This window comes from Grampus griseus (genome assembly GCF_964374135.1).
Source record: "Grampus griseus genome assembly, chromosome: 1".
NCBI lineage: Eukaryota > Metazoa > Chordata > Mammalia > Artiodactyla > Delphinidae > Grampus > Grampus griseus.
Window position 1 is genome coordinate 108,941,066 of NC_139017.1, and position 21,915 is coordinate 108,962,980.

Here is a 21,915-nt window from a genome sequence, read left to right on the forward strand (position 1 = left end):
ATTGTTCCTTTATTATTAATTTCTTTGATATTAGAAAGTCTGAATAATTTTCCTGTTTATCTACTAATTGTTTTTCAGTATATGTCTTTAGCTTATTTACTGGAAAATTTGTATTTACCATATTTGAGGCAAATATTTTTCTTCATTTTGCTACTTGCTCTTTATTTTGTAATTTAAAACTTTACATGTATATGATTTGAATTTCTTTCAATATTAATTAGCTTAGAAAACTACAGAATCCAGAAATACGATATTCTATTTTGATTTGTTGTATTTATTTTGGTCCATTATAACTTTGAAAAGTAATTGTGCTTTTGCATAATCCATTTAAATATCTTGAAGGGCTAATCACCCTTCATAACTCTAAGTTTTCAGAATATTCTTTGATACTCTGACCTTTTAATTTCCATAGACTCTTAGTTCCTTGAGGGAAACATTTGGGAAGCTTACTAGTTTTCAAATTCACAAACAGCAGCCGTTGTGGGTCAAGTAAAGAACCACAAAGCCATACTGCAGCACAGATGCTAGGCAGTCAGCTGGGCTCACTCACTGCACAAATAGTCTTCACCTACCAGTCTCATGACACACTCAATTCAAGACTGCCTTGCAAAATGACACATTACTACATGTCACAGATCTTCAAGGTTATATGCTCTAAATAGTTGAAATCATAAACTTTAAATCTGCAAAGGCTAAGGGTGTAAAATATTTGCACTCTATTTTTACAACCTTCACTTTCTCCACTTGTATTGGATTATATCAGTGCTAATACCACCTACATTTTTTATTTTTATAAACCACTGAAGTTGACACATTGGCATTATTCTCATCCCTAAGTCTGATCTTGGTCTGTCAACAGTGACACAACTGTGTGATGTGTTGTTTCTGGTTATTTCACAATTAAAATGCAAATGAATTGTTGACTTCAAACATCCTCTTTGAATAAAATCTTCTAAAAACTTACAAGCCAGCAGGAGAAAAGTATGAAGCCATCAAGACTCACCTCAAATGTGTCAGGCAGCCAATGTATATCTGTAATAACTTTCCTATGTCCATTTTCTATTGAGGAGACTGCACAGTGTCTGATATACATTGCTTCTGTATTAGTCTCTGGTTCAAGGAGAAACATAGGCTGTAAAATGTTACAAGAAAGTTATGTGCTAATTTCAGAGAGCTGATGAAGCAACTCATACTTTACTTATCATTCCAATTAAAATCGATAATTTGGAGAAAAACCAGTTCAAGGAAAAACACAAATTAGTGTTTCTATGTATTATATAGTTAGATAATAAGATTATCTTCTTTCTACTTCAGTTTAGTCTAAGATTTTATCTCTAAATTTTAACAAGAATGACTGACCCATTCCCTAAAGAACCAATGAGATCCCATTTTTGAAGGAGTATTTCTGTGAGTGCACAGAAAACCACATCCCATGGTTTCTTGGTCAGAGACCTGTGGGAGCTGAGGAATCTCTAGACCGCTTGGCAGGATCCACAGCTTCACAAATCATAGTGTCTTATTACCCGGAAGGCTTTTAACCCCTTCATTTTATACACGAGAAAATTGATGCTTGCTGAGGGGATGGGGGACATATCCAAACTCACAGGACTGTGATCTAAAGCCTGGATGCATGGGTCTTCTATCCAGTGCTCTTTCAACTACATCACTTTAGGCAATCCCTTGGCCCCTCCATTTTATTTAACAACAATAAAAACAAAAAAGAACCCCTGGAATAGACAGTACAACCTGTTTAGTGGTGTTTTAAATCAAGGGCCTACATAAAAGTGATTCAAAACACATCCACAGCAGATGTGAAGACTTAGGAAATAACACTTTTTTTTTTTTTTTCTAGTGAGTCTCTGTTTAGCTTGGCAACCCTGTTGTGTACGTTTTGATAAACTCCTGAACGGAAAAAATTTGCAAGTGAAAAGTTACAAAAAGCTAACCTTGAGTGTGACGTTTTTACTTCTACTACCACCTGCCTTGATGTTTTCTATTCGATCTGCATGTGCGGTAATATCCCACATGACAATCTAAAACAGAAATAAATGTTATTACAACATACTTTCAGGAACTAGCAAATTGCATCTTGAACATTTAAAAAAACCTATTGGTATTGCATGCACTCTGATAAATAAACCACCTTGGGAGGATAATCAAATTTAGCCTACATCTTAAGTAAGTCAGCAACTCTTATTTTTTATCTTTATTTATTTATTTTAACATCTTTATTGGAGTATAATTGCTTTACAATGGTGTGTTAGTTTCTGCTTTATAACAAAGTGAATCAGTTATACATATACATATGTTCCCATATCTCTTCCCTCTTGCCTCTCCCTCCCTCCCACCCTCTCTATCCCACCCCTCTAGGTGGTCACAAAGCACGGAGCTGATCTCCCTGTGAGTCAGCAACTTTTAAAGCTTATATAAAAAATGTTTTCTTCTCTTTATTTATTTATGTTTTTGGCTTTATATATTTTTTATTTATTTTGAGGTACACATACCTTTATTAATTTTGTTACTCTTAATTTGTTCCTATTTCTCCATCCTGTTATTCAGGATTTTCCCCTTCTTTTTAATAATGTTTTCTTCTCTTTAAAAGAATTTTCAGCACTTTGATTTTTTGTGCTTGTGGTAATAAATGCTAGTGGTTTTTTTTTTTGTTTTTTTGTTTTGCTTTGTTTTTTTTTAAATCCAAGGTAGGCATAATGCAATTCTCTCTGCTTTGGGAAGAGTTCTTCCTCTGTTTTAGGGAATGTGGGGACAGTTGCTTTAGACACAGGAGAAAGCAGTCTGCTCTCCAGAATTAAGTACAAACACCCAAAATTGTTCAAAAGGCTAGGAAATGATGATTTCTATTTAATTGAATATTATGGCCAACTCTGAATTTGCATATACACAGATGGTCATTTTTTGAAAAATCAGAACAAAGCAGAATATGCAACACTAAATTAGAATAATTGTCAATGACTAAAAGTCATTTCAGTACACTAAAATGTAAACAAAATGTCAGGATCACAGAATTGTGAGTAATTTTATTTTCAGCATTTGCTTTTCTAAAATATTCTAAAACAAAGTTGTGTCACCTTCTCAATGAGTAAAAACAGCAGTATTTGCAGGGCTTGGAGGATGTACTCTTGCTCCTCACTAGATCACCAGTTATTGTTGAATAAAACCGAGGAAAAAAATTAGTTTTCTTAAATGTTTTTGGTTCTGGATAAGTTGGCACGGATGATGCAGACATTTACATTTCAACTACCTAAAAGTTTTCCTAGCCACACGATAAAAAATCATTATACCCTGGTAATGGTCAAACTCCTGTGTCACAATGAATTTAAACTTTGATCATAAAATAGCTGTAAGATTTTTGTTTTGCTCTGTTGGAGAAACAGGCAATTGGAAGATAGAATCTAAATTTTATATAAATTAGATAATTTAAAAGAAAAAAAAGAAAAAAAGCAAATAGGATATCAAATTATACACACATAAATTCAGTGATATAAGTATGTTTTCCAGAGAATTCTGTTTAAATTCTGGATCATTCCCTAACTCCTACCTCTAGGGAAATTTCAGAAGAGGGCTCTTGACCAAGAGGTATTATGCTTATGGTTTTTGTTCTTCCCTGGAATCTTGTACAACGCGTGGTTCTATCCCAGCAACACAAATAGATCTGACCCGGTTTTCTTCCAGTTATCATAACTGGGTTACCCTGTGGACATCTTGAGCCCAGATACCATGTCTAACACATCTTCATACCCCAGTTCCTAGCATGGTGACTGGCATACAATTGACATGCCTTCCCTCTGCTGAGTTGAACCCTTAAGTTAAAAAAACTACCAGGCAAAATGTGTTACAGAATGCTGTCTAAATTAATAAAGAACTGAAAAAAAAAGCCATATGTACCTGCCCGTTTATGCACCCTCCAGCAATGATATTAGGGTCACTTGGACAGAACTGGAAGCAGAAGATGTCATCTGGGCTTTCCAGCATTAACTAAGGCAAACCCCCCAAATTCAAGAGAGAATGAGAAAATCTATTAAGATCATGGCTAGAAATAATATTAATAAAGTCAAAAGTCTAATTTTATAGCTATTTATAAGAAACATGCACATGAATTCCATTCCCAGAATTCTACCTCTGGATTGGAAGCTGCTTTTGCTGAATTTTATTCTGGACATTGATCATGCATATGAGAGCAGGTAGTTTCTCAAGGGGACCCAATCTCCCCTCCCCTCCCCTTTGTGGGTCATTGCTGGGGCATGTTATAATTTTTTATAAATAAAAAGACTATGAAATCAGTGTTTCTGAAAAGTGTGGAGAGCAAGCTCTGGGGGCCAGCATATTTGTATGATTTTTTCCCTGCTGCATATACCTAGTCTGGCACAGAGGTGAGCGCTCAAAAATAAAATGCGTTGAAAAAGAGAAGACGGCGGCTCTGCCAGCGGTAATATTACAAATTTTAAAATAATACGGAACCCATAAGGTAAACAAAATCAAGTGCCTGGAGGGTAGGGAGGAAGTCTTGCAAGGAATACACCGGTGTGAGGAAATAGATATACTAACCATAGTTAGCACCTGAGCTACTGTGTTACCACCAAGCTAAACACTTGCATGGTTGCCATTCTTTAAACATAACAGCCAAAAATACAGGCCCCAGAGGCCATTGGTTTGCCACCACTGAGCTAAAGATTTCAAATTGGAATTGAGGTGAATTATCTTGGTTTATTTGGTACTTTGTGGATTCTAGAGAAACCTCTACTTTTGAAAATGAAATCTTTTAATACTTTCCTATAGTTTTGATTAGAACAAAGACAAAATTAATCATTTGTATCATATCTTTAAGAAATTATTTACATGTCTTTTTAAAGCTATTCTTCAAAATAGAGGAAAGGTTAAAAATTTTTTTAAATAAAAATAAATAAATAGAATATAATTAACTTTATAAGTATATTTAACAAAACTATAAATTTTATATGGAATTTCTATCTTAATAAACTGATTACTGACTTCCTTAAGAAACTAAAATAAATAAATCACGTTTCTATATTAAAAAAATAGAGGACAGGAGAGTCTTTCTTTCCTCTTCCTATTTGCCTGGAGGTTCAGCCACACTTCCATGGCATGGAGTGAAGAGCAGTTCTACACTGCTGGAAAATGATAGAAAACACCAGTGAGAGAATGGCACCATACCTGTGGTAAGTAGGCTGACAAGGAAGAATGACAGATCTGTCATTTTGATCTCTGTATCTATAAAAAAGCATCTAGACTCTATAACAGTAAAACTGCCTTAATTCAGATGAATTAGGGAAGAAGGAATAAGGGGACACTAGGGTTTATTAGGGAAAGACTTAATTATATAATGCTTTATAAAAACAAAATATTATTATATTTAAGTACATTGAAAAAACTTAATCTAACACTATAAAGCACTCTCCCCCTAAGCAGAACTCATCTTGAGCAGATATCGGAAATTGAACACTGTGGGGGCAAACCCAGCCTTTAGCCTTATTTTATTTGGACTGCTGTGTGTTTTGGTTTGGTTTTAGTTGAGCTGTTTGAAAATTGGGAGATCACACACAAAATTGCTGGATTCTCTTGACAAGTGGGACCACCTGGCAAGGAGAGTAGAAGAGTAGCTGTCCCCATGGATGGGCTGGGTACCCTCTAGGGCCACAGTCCCCACCATTCCCCACTGTCTCCCACACAGTCATCTTTACTCATTACCATCTCCTACTGGTGATCCTTGGAATCAAGGAAATCCACATGAAACTAAAATCTCTTTGCATTTGAACAATTAGTACCTAAATAAAGTCCATAAAAGAGTTTGCTCTTTAAAATCATTTGAACATTCCTCTTACAATGTTTTTTTTTAAATAACATGTTGATTTGTTCAATATATCTTTTCAATAAACTAAGTGTAAACTTAAATTTTGCTCAAATTGAATGATGACAAATTCTGAATTGAAGAAAGCCTAGCTTTATAGGGGTTTATAACATTAAGTGATTATAAAGTATTTTGCAATTAAAACTGCTAAAGATATGTGAAAGTAGTAGTTAAAATTTTTAGAACATGTGGATGACTCTCCTTCATTACCTGAGGCTGTATGGGATCGGAGAAACTCCAGAAAAGAATCAGTGATGGTTGCAGCAACAGTTTACCAGAAAAGTGGACCCTCTCTTCAAAGGAGAGTCGTACAGCCACTGACACAGCTATTAGCCCTGATAGAAACACAACTAGAAATTAAAATCTGCAGCAACTGTGCATGGAGAAGTGTTTTTAGGTTTTGTTTTCCTACACAGTCACTGTTCATTTCCATTTTGATGAAACGCATGTAAAAATATTCTACAGGAGACCAAGAGTGTTTTTAGAGCTCTACTGTCTAATACATTGGTTGCCAGTAGCCATGTGTTGCTTATTTAGCACTTGAACTGTGGCTGGACCAAATTGAGATGTTCACAAAATAAACAGTGTACTTTGAAGACTTAGTAAGAAAAAAAGATGTATTGTGTTTCTTTTTTTGTTTTTGTTTTTTTTGTGTGTGTGAGGAGAGGGCCAATGTTGGGCAGGAAAGGATGAAGAAAGAGGGCACAGATGGCTCTGTCCATGGATCCACCCTCACACATTCCTATCCCCTTGGTTGCTGAGCTCTTTAAAGGAGGTGTATCTCCTATCCCGCCCAGTAAGTTGAGAGTCAGGGGGAATGAAGTTCCAGATTTGGCATTGCACCAGCTGGGTGACCTGAGTCAGTCACTTTACTGAGAGCTCTGGTCCTCTCCTTATAAAGTAGAGACCACAATGTGGTCCCACAAGGTAGCTGGGAGGACACATGATGGAGAGAATGTGCAGAAAGTGCTTCGCAAGTGCCTGCACTCAGGAATGGAAGTTGTCTCATGGAAAGTGAGCTAGTTTGTAATTCTACATATAAAAGCAACAGATTATTTCAATGTCATCCCAGAATGGAATCCCAGTCATGATTCTGCCTCACCATAGATGATCGGATGCCAGGAGACACAGGTGATCATCTTCTCTGTTAGGTTATGCATGTAAGTAAAGGACTGGTACTCTTTCAGGTGGGTATCAGTCTTGTCCCCAAAGGTGCCTTCTTCTTCTGCCAGGCTTTTCCAGTCATTAATAAATGTATTCATGATTTCATTTTGCTGCAGGGCTATTTCAACACTATTTTGTAAAAGAAAAAAAAAGGAATCAAGATGTTGGATTTTAGTATTCAGTGATATGTCTTTCAGCAGCTCCTCCTGCTTCATTTATACTGAAAGAAAAAGTATTCTCAATTGTATTTGGTAACTAAAGATTAATCCTGTGTGAAATAAATGACTTAAGAGAAAAAAATTCAAGACAGTGTGCTACTCAGAACTTCTTCTAGTGCCAGGAAGGTGTTAGCTGACAGCCTCTAGCATCATCACAACTTGCCTCACTTTCCCAGCCAAGGTCATGCTCTCTCCCAGTCAATGACTGAGCATGGTGGGGGGACCTGCAAGATGGCAGAGGAGTAAGTCGTGGAGATCACCTTCCTTGCCACAAATACATCAAAAACACATCTAAATGTGGAACAACTCCTACAGAACACCTACTGAATGCCAGCAGAAGACCTCAGATTTCCCAAGAGACTAGAAGCTCCCCATGACGTACATGGCCGTGTGGCCAACAGCATCTTGGTGCTCTGGCTGGGTGTCAGGCCTGAGCCTCTGAGGTGGGAGAGCTGAGTTCAGGACATTGATGCACCACAGACCTCCCAGTCCCACATAATATCAATCGGCAAGAGCTGTCCCAGAGATCTCCATCTCAACGCTAAGACCCAGCTCCAATCAACGACCAGCAAGCTACAGTGCTGGACACCTCAAGTCAACTAGCAAGACAGGAACACAACCCCACCCATTATCAGAGAGGCTGCCTAAAATCATACTAAGTTCACAGACACCCCAAAACACACCACCAGACGTGGTTCTGCCCACCACAAAGACAAGATCCAGCCTCATCCAGCAGAACACAGGCACCAGTCCCCTCCACCAGGAAGCCTACACAGCCCACTGAAGCAACCTTATCCACTGGGGGCAGACACCAAAAACAATGGGAACTACGAACAAGCAGCCTGTTAAAAGGAGACCCCAAACACAGTAAGTTAAGCAAAATGAGAAGACAGAGAAATATGCAGCAGAGGAAGGGGCAAGGTAAAAACTCACCAGACCAAACAAATGAAGAGGAAATGGGCAGTCTACCTGAAAAAGAATTCAGAGTAATGATAGTAAAGATGATCCAAAACCTTGGAAATTGGGGGCTTCCCTGGTGGCGCAGTGGTTGAGAGTCTGCCTGCCGATGCAGGGGACACGGGTTCCTGCCCTGGTCCGGGAGGATCCCACATGCCGCAGAGTGGCTGGGCCCATGAGCCATGGTCACTGAGCCTGCACGTCCAGAGCCTGTGCTCTGCAACGGTAGAGGCCACAACAGTGAGAGGCCTGCGTACCGCAAACACACACACACACACAAAAAAAAACCTTGGAAATCGAATGGAGAAAATACAAGAAACGTTTAACAAAGACCTAGAAGAACTAAAGAGCAAACAAACAATGATGAACAACACAATGAATGAAATTAAAAATTCTCTAGAAGGAATCAATAGCAGAATAATTGACACAGAAGAATGGATACGTGACCTGGAAGATAAAACAGTGGAAATAACTACTGCACAGCAGAATAAAGAAGAAAGAATGAAAAGAATTGAGGACACTCTCAGAGACCTCTGGAACAACATTAAACGCACCAACATTCGAATTATAGAAGTCTCAGAAGAAGAAGAGAAAAAGAAAGGGACTGAGAAAATATTTGAAGAGATTATAGTTGAAAACTTCCCTAATATGGGAAAGGAAATAGTCAATCAAGTCCAGGAAGCACAGAGAGTCCCATACAGGATAAATCCAAGGAGAAACATGCCAAGACACATATTAATCAAACTATCAAAAATTAAATACAAAGAAAAAATATTAAAAGCAGCAAGGGAAAAGTAACAAATAACATAGAAGGGAATCCCCATAAGAAGGGTGTGGCAGGACATATATAAAGTGATGAAAGGGAAAAATCTACAACCAAGATTACTCTACCCAGCAAGAATCTCATTCAGATTCAACTGAGAAATTACAGACAAGCAAAAGTTAAGAGAATTCAGCACTACCAAACCAGCTTTACAATAAATGCTAAAGGAATTTAGGCAGGAAACACAAGAGAAGGAAAAGATATACAATAACAAACCCAAAACAATTAAGAAAATGGTAATAGGAACAGACATATGGATAATTACCTTAAATGTAAATGGATTAAATGCTCCAACCAAAAGATACAGACTGGCTGAATGGATACAAAAACAAGACCCGTATATATGCTGTCTGCAAGAGACCCACTTCAGTCCTAGGGACACATGCAGACTGAAAGTGAGGGGATGGAAAAAGATATTCCATGCACATGTAAATCAAAAGAAAGCTGGAGTAGCATTCTCATATCAGACAAAATAGACTTTAGAATAAAGACTTTTACAAGAGACAAAGAAGGACACTACATAATGATCAAGGAATCAGTCTAAGAAGAAGGTATAACAGTGGTAAATATTTATGCACCCAACATAGGAGCACCTCAATACATAAGGCAAATGCTAACAGCCATAAAAGGGGAAACTGACAGTAACACAATCATAGTAGGGGACTTTAACACTCTACTTTCACCAATGGACAGATCATCCAAAATGAAAGTAAATAAGGAAATACAAGCTTTAAATGACACATTAAAGAAGATGGACTTAACTGATATTTATAGGACATTCCATCCAAAAACAACAGAATACACTTTCTTCTCAAGTGCTCATGGAACATTCTCCAGGATAGATCATATCTTGGGCCACAAATCAAGCCTTGGCAAATTTAAGAAAATTTTAGTTGTATCAAGTATCTTTTCCAACCACAACACTATGAGACTAGATATCAATTACAAGAAAAAATCTGTAAAAAATACAAACACATGGAGGCTAAACAATACACTACTAAATAACCAAGAGATCACTGAAGAAATCAAACAGGAAATCAAAAAATACCTAGAAACAAATGACAATGAAAACATGACGACCCAAAACCCATGGGATGCCGCAAAAGCAGTTCTAAGAGGGAAGTTTATAGCAATACAATCCTACCTCAAGAAACAAGAAACATCTCAAATGTACAATGTAACCTTACACCTAAAGCAATTAGAGAAAGAAGAACAAAAAAACCTCAAAGCTAGCAGAAGGTAAGAAATCATAAAGATCAGATCAGAAATAAATGAAAAAGAAATGAAGGAAATGATAGCAAAGATCAATAAAATTAAAAGCTGGTTCTTTGAGAAGATAAACAAAATTGATAAAACATTAGCCAGATTCATCAAGAAAAAAGGGAGAAGACTCAATTCAATAGAATTAGAAATGAAAAAGAAGAAGTAACAACTGACACTGAAGAAAAAACAAAGGATCATGAGAGACTACTACAAGCAACTATATGCCAAAAAAATGGACAACCTGGAAGAAATGGACAAATTCTTAGAAAAGCACAACCTTCTGAGACTGAACCAGGAAGAAATAGAAAATATAAACAGACCAATCACAAACAATGAAATTGAAACTGTGATTAAAAATCTTCCAACAAACAAAAGCCCAGGACCAGATGGCTTCACAGGTGAATTCTATCAAACATTTAGAGAAGAGCTAACACCTATCCTTCTCAAACTCTTCCAAAATAAAGCAGAGGGAGGAACACTCCCAAACTCATTCCTTGAGGCTACCATCACCCTGATACCAAAACCAGACAAAGATGTCACAAAAAAAGAAAACTACAGGCCAATATCTCTGATGAACATAGATGCAAAAATCCTCAATAAAATACTAGCAAACAGAATCCAACAGCACATTAAAAGGATCATACACCATGATCAAGTGGGGTTTATCCCAGGAACTCAAGGATTCTTCAATATATGCAAATCAATGTGATAAACCATATTAACAAATGGAAGGAGAAAAACCATATGATCATCTCAATAGATGGAGAAAAAGCTTTCGACAGAATTCAACACCCGTTTATGATAAAAACCCTACAGAAAGTAGGCATTAAGGGAACTTACCTCACCATAATAAAGGCCATATATGACAAACCCACAGCCAACATCATTCTCAATGGTGAAAAACTGAAACCATTTCCACTAAGGTCAGGAACAAGACAAGGTTTCCCACTCTCACCACTCTTATTCAACATAGTTTTGGAAGTTTTAGCCACAGCAATCAGAGAAGAAAAAGAAATTAAAGGAATGCAAATCAGAAAAGAAGTAGGAAAATGGTCACTGTTTGCAGATGACATGATACTATACAAAGAGAATCTTAAAGATGCTACCAGAAAACTACTAGACCTGATCAATGAATTCGGTAAAGTAGCAGGATACAAAATTAATGCACAGAAATCTCTTGCATTCCCATACACTAATGATGAAAAATCTTAAAAAGAAATTAAGGAAACACTCCCATTTACCATTGCAACAAAAAGAATAAACACCTAGGAATAAACCTACCTAAGGAGACAAAAGACCTGTATGCAGAAAACTATAAGACACTGATGAAAGAAATTAAAGGTGATACAAACAGATGGAGAGATATACCACGTTCTTGGATTGGAAGAATCAACATTGTGAAAATGACTATACTACCCAAAGCAATCTACAGATTCAGTGCAATCCATATCAAACTACCAATGGCATTTTTCACAGAACTAGAGCAAAATATTTCACAATTTGTGTAGAAACACAAAAGACCCTGAATAGCCAAAGCAATCTTGAGAACGAAAAACGGAGCTGGAGGAATCAGGCTCCCTGACTTCAGACTATACTACAAAGCTACAGTAATCAAGACAGTATGGTCCTGGCACAAGAAAAGAAATATAGACCAATGGAACAGGATAGAAATCCCAGAGAAAAACCCATGCATCTAGGGTCAACTAATCTATGACAAAGGAGGCAAGGATATACAATGTACAAAAGATAGCCTCTTCAATAAGTGGTGCTGGGAAAACTGGACAGCTACATGTAAAAGAATGAAATTAGAACACTTCCTAACACCATACACAAAAATAAACTCAAAATGGATTAGACACCTGAATGTAAGGCCAGACACTATAAAACTCTTAGAGGAAAACCTAGGCAGAGCACTCTATGACATAAATCACAGCAAGATCCTTTTAGACCCACCTCCTAGAGAAATGGAAATAAAAACAAAAATAAACAAATGGGACCTAATGAAGCTTAAAAGCTTTTGCAGAGCAAAGGAAACCATAAACAAGATGAAAAGACAACCCTCAGAATGGGAGAAAGTATTTGCAAACAAAGCAAATGAAAAAGGATTAATCTCCAAAATATACAAGCAGCTCATGCAGCTCAATATCGAAAAAACAAACAACCCAATCCAAAAATGGGCAGAAGACCTAAATCAACATTTCTCCAAAGAAGATATACAGATTGCCAACAAACACATGAAAGGATGCTCAACATCACTAACCATTGGAGAAATGCAAATCAAAACTACAATGAGGTGTCACCTCACACCAGTCAGAATGGTCATCATCAAAAAATCTACAAATAATAAATGCTGGAGAGGGTGTGGAGAAAAGGGAACCCTCTTGCACTGTTGGTGTGAATGTAAATTGATACAGCCCCTATGGAGAACAGTATGGAGGTTCCTTCAAAACCTAAAAATAGAACTACCATATGACCCAGCAATCCTACTACTGGGCATATACCCTGAGAAAGACATAATTCAAAAAGATTCATGTACCACAATGTTCATTGCAGCACTATTTACAATAGCCAGGACTTGGAAACAACCCAAGTGTCCATCAACAGATGAATGGATAAACAAGATGTGGCACATATATACAATGGAGTATTACTCAGCCATAAAAAGAAACAAAATTGAGTTATTTGTAGTGAGGTGTACGGACCTAGAGTTGGTCATACAGAGTGAAGTAGGTCAGAAAGAGAAAAACAAATACTGTATGCTAACACATATATATGGAATCTAAAAAAAAAATAAAAAAGGTTCTGAAGACCCTAATGGCAGGACAGGAATAAAGACTCAGATGTAGAGAATGGACTTCAGAACATGGGGAGGGGGAAGGGTAAGCTGGGACGAAGTGAGAGAGTGGTATTGACATATATACACTACCGAATGTAAAATAGATAGCTAGTGGGAAGCAGCTGCATAGCTCAGGGAGATCAGCTCGGTGCTTTGCGTGCTTTGTGTCCACCTAGAGGGGTGGGATAGGGAGGGTGGGAGTGAGACGCAAGAGGGAGAGGATATGGTGATACATGTATACGTATAGCTGATTCACTTTGTTATAGAGCAGAAATTACCATAACATTGTAAAGCAATTATACTCCAATAAAGATGTTAAAAAAAAGACTGAGCATGGCCGCTGTGGGCACAAGGGCCTGCCAGTTCTGTCCCTGGCAGGACACCTCCAACAGGTCGTCTTCCTCTGCAGCTCCCTGTTGTGTTGGCTGAGAGTTTGTCTGAAGCTCTCCCTGTTCAATCTTGCTTCCCTTCCCTTTATTTTTCACAGTGAACTTCTCAGTAAACTTCCACTTTGAACTTGATCTCATTTGCTTTTTGAAAACTCCAAACTGATAGAAAAGGCAATTTTCTTAGCCATATTCAGTACCAAATGATCATGTATACTAATTATTGTATTTAAATATATATGATTATTATATTAATATATATAATAATTATACTATATACAATTTAAAACAACAAATAAGAGATTCTTAAGGGGAGATTTGGAACTTAGAAGTGTGTGTGTGTGTGTGTGTGTGTGTGTGTGTGTGTGTGTGTGCGGTGGTGGGTGGTGGTGGTGGTTTTAGCTGTCACAGTGTCTGGGAGGTGCTAATGTTTTTAATTCTATTACTAAACCTCCCACAATGCATAAGACAGTCCCTAAAATGAAGAATTATCCTGCTAAAAATACTAACGTTGCTCTTTTAAAAAACAATCTTGGTGCTCTTCTTAGTCTAGGGAATTTGGCTTGACAAGTTCCTGTTTTATAAGTTACTATAATGTTTATTGTCCCTTTATATGTTTAGGCTTGAAAGCTCAGCCCCCTCCCAAGGCCTCTAGGAGCCTTCCCATAATTAGAATGCCACCCAAGGTTTTACCCTAATGACTGAAAGTCTAAGCAACTTGGTTTTTTAATAAATATAGTAAGTTGAAAGTGGTTTTCAATTGTGAATTTCCTAAAATAAGAAAAAAAACCCTTTATTTAGATAATTAAATATAAGCAGTAAGTATCCTAATAGATATTCCTAACATATTAAATAAGGGTACCATTTAATACCTGTGTCATTAATCATTACACTACCATTCACTGCGTAATTGAATACTCTTTGGTCTGAATTCTTCTTGTACTTCATCTTTCAAACTAGATGCATTTCCTTGGACCGGCAGCATCAGCATGACCTGGAGCTGTTAGAAATGCAAAGCAGCAGGCTCCACCCCAGACCTACTTAGTCAGAACCTGCATTTTAACAAGATGCCCAGGTGGTTCATATGCACATTAAAGTTTGAACAACCCTGTGTTTGAACAACCCTGAAAAACCCTATGAACAACCCGGAGCTTCAAGGTTTAAGCCCAGTTTCAAGTAGAAGCATTTGTTAGCATTTTCAAAATCACTTCTTTCTGTTTCAGCCTGAACTGTCTTCACAAGGGAGAAGTGAAGACAGCACCTTTTCTCTGGTTTCCTGTTTCTTGATTTTGGTGCACTCTCCCACGTGGTTCCTGAGAGAGATGAACTGGAGGCTGGCAAAGCTTGTTGTCTGAGTGAAAGCCCATGGGTATCACTGTGTTTTTAACCCCCAAATGAACGTTTCTTAGTTGCTTTGAGAATCCTCTTGAAGTTTCTCTCTCTTCTCTCAGATCATTTTCTTCTTTTGCAAATAATCCTTGCCTTAGGTTTGTTCTGGACAAAACTCTATGAGAAGGAAAGAACTCATTTCTAAAAGAGCTCTCTTCCAGAACAAAACAAAGCTTATTCTAATCTTAAAAAATTAAGTAAACCTTAAACAGTTCTAGAGTGGGAAGCATGGCTGTGATGTAAATGTGGTGTCTTATTTATTCTTGGCCAATGCTGTTAAAATTCCTGTACCAATTTTCCTCTTTCTTCTTATAGTTCTGGCTCCTCCTTCCCACATCTCAAGGAGGGAATTATGAAGCTGTTCACCATCCCTCTCCTTATAAGCTTGGCAATTGAAAGGGAAGAATAAAAGCCCACGTCTAAAGATAATACAGGGACTTCCCTGGTGGTCCATTGGCTAAGAGTCCATGCTCCCAATGCAGGAGGTCTGGGTTGGATCCCTGGTCAGGGAACTAGATCCCACATGCATGCTGCAACTAAGGATCCTCCATGCCCGCGTGCTGCAACAAAGATCCGGCTTGCCGCAACTAAGACTCGATGAAGCCAAATAAATAAATATTAAAAAAATAAATAAAGATAATACACAATGCAGATAATTGAGAATTGGCTATAGACCATTTATTCCCTTGAAATTGATTGTACATAGACAGACTTCTCATTTTTAATGTCCTTAGGAAAAATTTTAATAATTACTTAATTTTGATATGAGGAAAAGAAACCTCAGGTTTTCTGGTTTCTTTCTAATTGTCTACATAGGAAAAACTATAGCACACATGCTGTGAGTGAGTGGCAAATAGTTAATAAGCTCTCTTTGAATAATTAGTGAATTTTTGAACCAGATTCTCTCTAGGCATAGGTAACTTTTGAGAGTTGTTGGAATTTCCTTTTCTTTTTTTTTTAACATCTTTATTAGATTATAATTGCTTTACAATGTTGTGTTAGTTTCTGCTGTACAACAAAGTGAATCAGCTATATGTATACCTATATCCCCCTCCCTCTTGGGCCTCTCTCCCACCCTCCTCCATCCCACCCCTCTAGGTCGTCACAAGGAATTTTCAAGATATTTAGTCTTAAAATGTTTTCTTAAAAATAAAAATAGAAGAGCTTAACTTGGGCTGTATATGAACTTGTCTACCAAATCTTTAATTTTGGGAAGAAATGGTAACCAATCGTACAACTGGTAGACATGTCCACCATTGGCTCCACTTACCTGAACTCTGATATCAAATTGATGAGACCTTCAAACTCTTTCTCTGGTTTAGAAGTCCCCAGGGTCTGCTTAGGGCCTGAATATGAGTGTAGGGGGCATTTTAAAGACACTTCTCTTTCAGGGCCAGTAAGAGTGGCAGCAACACAGGAATTAGAGATAAGGTGACATATCCAAAAATTACATATGAACTGACCTCAGATTCTTATTTAAAAGGTATTTTTGTAAATTCCTAGCATCATGGTAATGATATCCTCAACATCCACAACATCCTCACCTTTGTCATCCTGTAAAAATCAATGAAGCTAAGAAGGGGACTGAGGAGTGAAGAAAAAGACTTAAATAAGGGAAACCATGGTAAATAAATGTTAATTTTCCGTTAGGAAAACATCCTCACATGTTCAACTATATACACCTTCCAGGCTGACACTGTTTGGTGTGGCCCTAGCTTAGAAGGTCTAGCATGTTGCTTAGCAATAGAAGGGAAAGAAAGACTGAGAATCTATAGAATGTGTCACATGCTCATGCGTATCTGATAACTGTCTTCATACTTTCTATCTGTACACCAGGTACAGAGTTGTTTTTTCAGACCTCTTATTATAAGGAAACATATACATTTTATGTTTTTTAAATTTAATATACAATTTTTACCTTATAGACACATTGTTAAGAAACTCAGTCAAAGTCTTTGATTGTCCCAGTGCGTCTTTTTCTTCTTCCGAAAATTCTCTTGGATAATATTGCGTAGTAGCATTTTTGGGATATGTCCTAATATATTGAAAGAAATCGAACACTAAAAGTTAGATCAAAGACAAGCAAATATAGGTCATAACAGGGCAAAGATTTTTCTCTGTGACAATATTAGGATATTATTTTATACTTAAATTCTATATATTGAATTCTTTCTTTATCCTAGACAATTGATGTTGGCTGCCATTCTATTTGTGAATTTCTCTTTGACATAATCAACAAGCTCTTTATTGTAAAAAAAAATATTTAGGGCTTCCCTGGTGGTGCAGTGGTTGAGAGTCCGCCTGCCGATGCAGGGGACACAGGTTCGTGCCCCGGTCCGGGAAGATCCCACATGCCGCGGAGCGGCTGGGCCCGTGAGCCATGACCGCTGAGCCTGCGCGTCCGGAGCCTGTGCTCCGCGACGGGAGAGGCCACAGCGGTGAGAGGCCCGCGTACCGCAAAAAAAATAAATAAATAAAAACTATTCAGGCTGTATCTTCAAAGGAAGAGCAGCATTAAAAAAATATATATATTTAGCTATCATTTTAAACTTACAGAAAAGTTGTAAGAAGGGTATAAGAAATTCCCATACATTCTTTACCCAGATTCATTAATTATTAACATTTTGTCACATTTGTGTATCATTCTTTCTTCATTTCATTAAATCAGTGTTTCTCAACCAGTGCGATCCTGTTCCATCTTCTCAATCCATGAATACTTGGTAATGTCTGGAAACAATGTTGGCTGTCACAACTGGGAAGAGCTCCTGGCATCTAGAGGGTAGAGCCCAGGGATGCTAGAGTGCATAAGGCAGCTCTCCCACAACAGAGAATTATCCAGCCGGTAGTGTTGAGGTTGAGAAACTCTGCTCTAAATATACAAAACCTGGAACAAGTTACATTTTGGCAGTAATGGCAGCACCATCTCTGGGAGAAAACTTATTGCATCCAGTCCACTCTCAGTGTTCACCTCCACCCCTGAACACAACACATTGTATTGTACCTCTGGGCTTTGTGAGTCTCACCCACTAGACTGAGTGAGCTCCTTGATCTTAGGGTGTGGGGCTGTAGAAAGATCATATGGCAAGTCCTTAAGAGAGTGCACTCTGGTGACAGGCTGCCTGGCTTTGAAGCCTGGTTCTATCACTTACTACCTATGTGACCCTGAGCTAATTATTTAACCTCTCTGTGCCTGGCTTTTCATCCCTAAAAGAAATTCTGAAAGTCCCTAGCTCACAGTGTCATTGTAAGGATTGAATGTGTTAATAGATGCAAAGCTTTTAAAACAGTGCCTAGGACATTTTAAGTGCTCAAAAAAAATTAGGTTGTATTTAACCTGTGTTGTTGAACAAATGTCAGGAAAATGTCTCTGAGAGGCAAGTATATTAATGGAGAGTAATCAAACAGAGCAGTAAAGAGAGTTTTGTTTATATTTAATTGAACAATTCATTCTTTTTTTCCCTGCCTAGATCAGTATCCACGGCAGAAGACAGAGTGATGGAAAGAAAGAATGCTGGTGCTGGAACCAGAGACTTGGGTTCAGATCTTAGCGTCACCTTTAATTTTCTATCCCACACTAGTACCCTCCAGGTAGGATTAAGTAAGAAATTATATGGTGCCTGGTGGTTTCATCAAAGTAGCAATATGACTGAGTCACTCTTATTTTTTAAAATGTGATTTGTTTTGTTGTTTCTCAGCAGATCTATTCATTATTGTTTTAAATTTAAATTATGTTCTAAACATTGAGCTTTCATTTTTAACCTCTTTTTGCCTTAGTTTCCTTATTTGTAAAATGGAATGGTGCCTACCTCAGAGGGCAGTTGTGAGGATTAATTGAGTTGATATGTGCAAAGTATTGATTCTTAGAAGAATGCCTGGTATGTGGTAAGAACACTGTAAACATTTGCTTTCATTGTCATTACTCTTTGAACCTCATCTTTGATTTTGTTTTTTTACTTCTTCCATCACAATCATATATCCCATCTTTTCCACCTAATTTCTGATCTTAGTAAGTGGTACGAGCATTCTCCCAAGTCACCTGGATTTGAACCATTTGAATTCCCTTTGATTTACTCCCCCCCACCACCCCACTTTGTGGGTCAAGACCTGCCGCTAAATCCTCCATCTACATAGAAACAACTGTTCATCATTATCAGTCAACATTCATTGAGAGTCTAATAAATCTAGAGTCCTGTGGTTAGGGTCCCTGTTGTTAGAAGTTCACTCTCCCTTTCTGAGTCTACCTCGTGAGTCTACCTTGGCTGACTCATTCTTTTCACTTTTCTGCAACCTGGTAGAAAAATAGAAATCTCTAGTTGTCTTGACTAAGAAATTTTTCTCAAAATCTAAGTTTCTTTTGTACTAACGAATCACCTCTCTCTTTCCTGTCTTACCCTCACTTCTTGGTGTTTAATGATCTTTGATGTCCTAATTCTCTGCCAAGACTTGACTACCAATCCTTGTCTTTCTCGTCATCTCTTTTGGTTTGGCCTGTCTGTCTATCTGCCTCCCCGGTTTCTGACCCATGTCTTGTCCTGACCGCTGGTATCTAGGTACATGTGCTCTAACTTTAACATTACATTTTAATGGTTCCTGATCCTTTGGTTCACAGAGATCTGAAAATCATGTTTTGTACTGTGGTCCACACTGAGGACCCAAGATTCTCCTGGTCACAGCCTCTCTCACTGTATATTTCATGGCTCTTCTCTAAACATTGAACTCAAGTCAGTGACGCTGCACATTCTTCCTTAACTTGATCATTCTCCTCCTCCTTCCCTTCCTTGGTTCCTTTTCCCCCTCCGTTTAATAAATATGTGCCAGGAACTGTCCTAGGAGTTGGGGATATAGAAGTAAACAAAATAGACAAAGTTCCAGTCTCATGGAGCTTCAGTTCTAAGTGGTGGTGAGGCGAAGGTGAGAGAAGAGAGACAATGCTTGGTGAATTCAAGGAACAAGGAAGCCAGTGGGGCTGGAATGGATGAACCAGGGGAATTGTGGGAAATAAGGGTAGAGGGGCAGATGGAATTTAGATCACATGAAGCCTTGTAGGTTCCTTCAGGATGGGAAGCCATAGGAGGGTTTTTGTCAGTGACATGATATGACTTGCATTTTAACAGGATTAGTCTGGCTCTTCTATGAAGAACAGAATGTAGGAGGGAAAGGATGGATGGAGAAAGCCCAGTTAGGGTGCATTCCAGTAATCTAGGCAAGAGACGATCATGGCTTGAACCAAGGTGATAGCAGTGAATATGTTTTGAAGATAGACCCAAGAAAATTCAAGGTTTGGGGTCTGAGTAATTACAAGAAGATCAGTGCCATGTACTGAGATGAGGAAGATTCAGGGAGTTTCAGGTACGAAAATAGAAAATCAAAAGTTTGTTGTTGGGCGTGTTAACTTTGAAACACCTATTAGATACTTAAGGAAGCATATGAATATATGAGTGTAGAGTTCAGGGGAGAGACTGAGCTTGAAGGTATAGATTTGGGAGCCACCAGCAAACAGATAATAGGTAACACCACAGGAATGAATAAATTCACCCAGGGATTAAGCGTAGTTAGAGAAAACATCAAAAGGAGTTAGCTTTGGGGTCCTTTAATATTTAGAAATCGGAAGGAGAAGGATCAAGTAAAAGAGACTGAGAAGCAGCTGCCAGTGAGTTAGGAGGGGTACACTGAGTATTGCCCATAAGCCAAGAAGGAGAAATAGTCAACCATGTTAAATACTGATGAGAAGCGGAGAAAGAGGGTGTCTGAAAATGGGATTAGGCGATCAGACCACTGCAGGTCTTTGGTGACCTTGTTAAGACTAGAGTGGGCTCAAGGCAGAATGGAAGAGAAGGTGCAACTAGAGAATGTGAAAAACTGCTGTGAGGAGTTTTGTTGTTAAAAAGAAAAAGAAAAAAAAAGCAGAGAAAGTAGCTAATAGCCAGAAAGGTTGAAACAGTTTTTTGTTTGTTGGCTTTAATGATGGGAGTTACAGCATTTTGTATTTATACATGTCTCCTCTTCACCGTCTCTTCTTGGTTTGCTGACACCATCTTACTTTACCTGGTTTAGTTACAGTAGATTCCCATTTGGCCAATCTCCTCAACTCCCGGTTTTTTTTTTTTCCCTCTGCACTCCAATACATACTGCCTGGCTCATCTTACTTTAATAGCTTTAATCTTGCCTCTCCCTTGCTTCAGACCTTGCCAAAATTCCCTATTGTCTGCCACAGAGAATCTGCTTGTCTCTGCTGCTCCCTCCACGCTACTCAGGCTGGTCACCTTGTGGCCCCATGCAGACTCTGTTCATCCCACCCCCTAGATGTTCAGGTCATTTAAAAAAATCTGGGATGTTTTCCCTTTATGTCTCCAAATCATATTCAACATTTGTAGCTTATCTTTTATAGATCTAAAATTATTTCAAAATAACATTTTTAATCCTAAAAAATATGCATAGATTACCTAAATATGTCTTCAGATTTATACAACATTCAAAGCCGAGCTCAAGTCCCCAAAACATTCCCTCAGCAATCAATTTTACATCAATTCATTCACTGGATAAATTTTAATTAAATTACAAATTTAATTAATCATTTGTAGTCTCAAAGTGCTCAGGATCTAAGGCAGACAGGTGAGCAGATGAATAAAATATGGGTCATCAGTACTACAGTAAAGATACCTCTAAGCTCTAGTGGGAACCCAGAGGAGAGAGTGATCAGCTCTACCTGGAGTTTCTAGGAAATCATAGAGGAGGGGGTACTGAACTGGAACTTAAAGGGTGAAGAGGGGTGGGTAAGGTAGTGAAGGGCATTTTATGCAGAGGAATAGCAAGGGCAAAGGCAGGAAAACATGGGAGAGCAGGTATTCTGGGAGCTGGAAGTAGCTCATAGGCTAGAGCACAGAGGGCTTGCTTGGGAACAGGGCTGGACAGGCAGACAGTGCCTTGTCATGAAGGAAGGAGGACCTTATATGTCATCCTAACGGCTCTGGATGAGATGGAGAGACATGGAAGAG

At 38.1% G+C, this 21,915-nt stretch overlaps 1 protein-coding gene across 1 annotated transcript in view; it reads right to left on the reverse strand.

Annotated features, from left to right (window-relative positions):
- DNAI3 (dynein axonemal intermediate chain 3) overlaps window positions 1–21,915 on the reverse strand; it is a gene marked incomplete at both ends in the record, with an annotated part of 71,786 nt that overhangs the window by 32,195 nt on the left and 17,676 nt on the right. Inside the window, 6 exons of the mRNA XM_082664941.1 lie at window positions 1,004–1,132; window positions 1,947–2,033; window positions 3,904–3,993; window positions 6,095–6,219; window positions 6,987–7,177; window positions 16,839–16,955. Coding sequence (XP_082521067.1) covers window positions 1,004–1,132; window positions 1,947–2,033; window positions 3,904–3,993; window positions 6,095–6,219; window positions 6,987–7,177; window positions 16,839–16,955 — 739 coding nt within the window. The remainder of the gene's footprint in view (window positions 1–1,003; window positions 1,133–1,946; window positions 2,034–3,903; window positions 3,994–6,094; window positions 6,220–6,986; window positions 7,178–16,838; window positions 16,956–21,915) is intronic.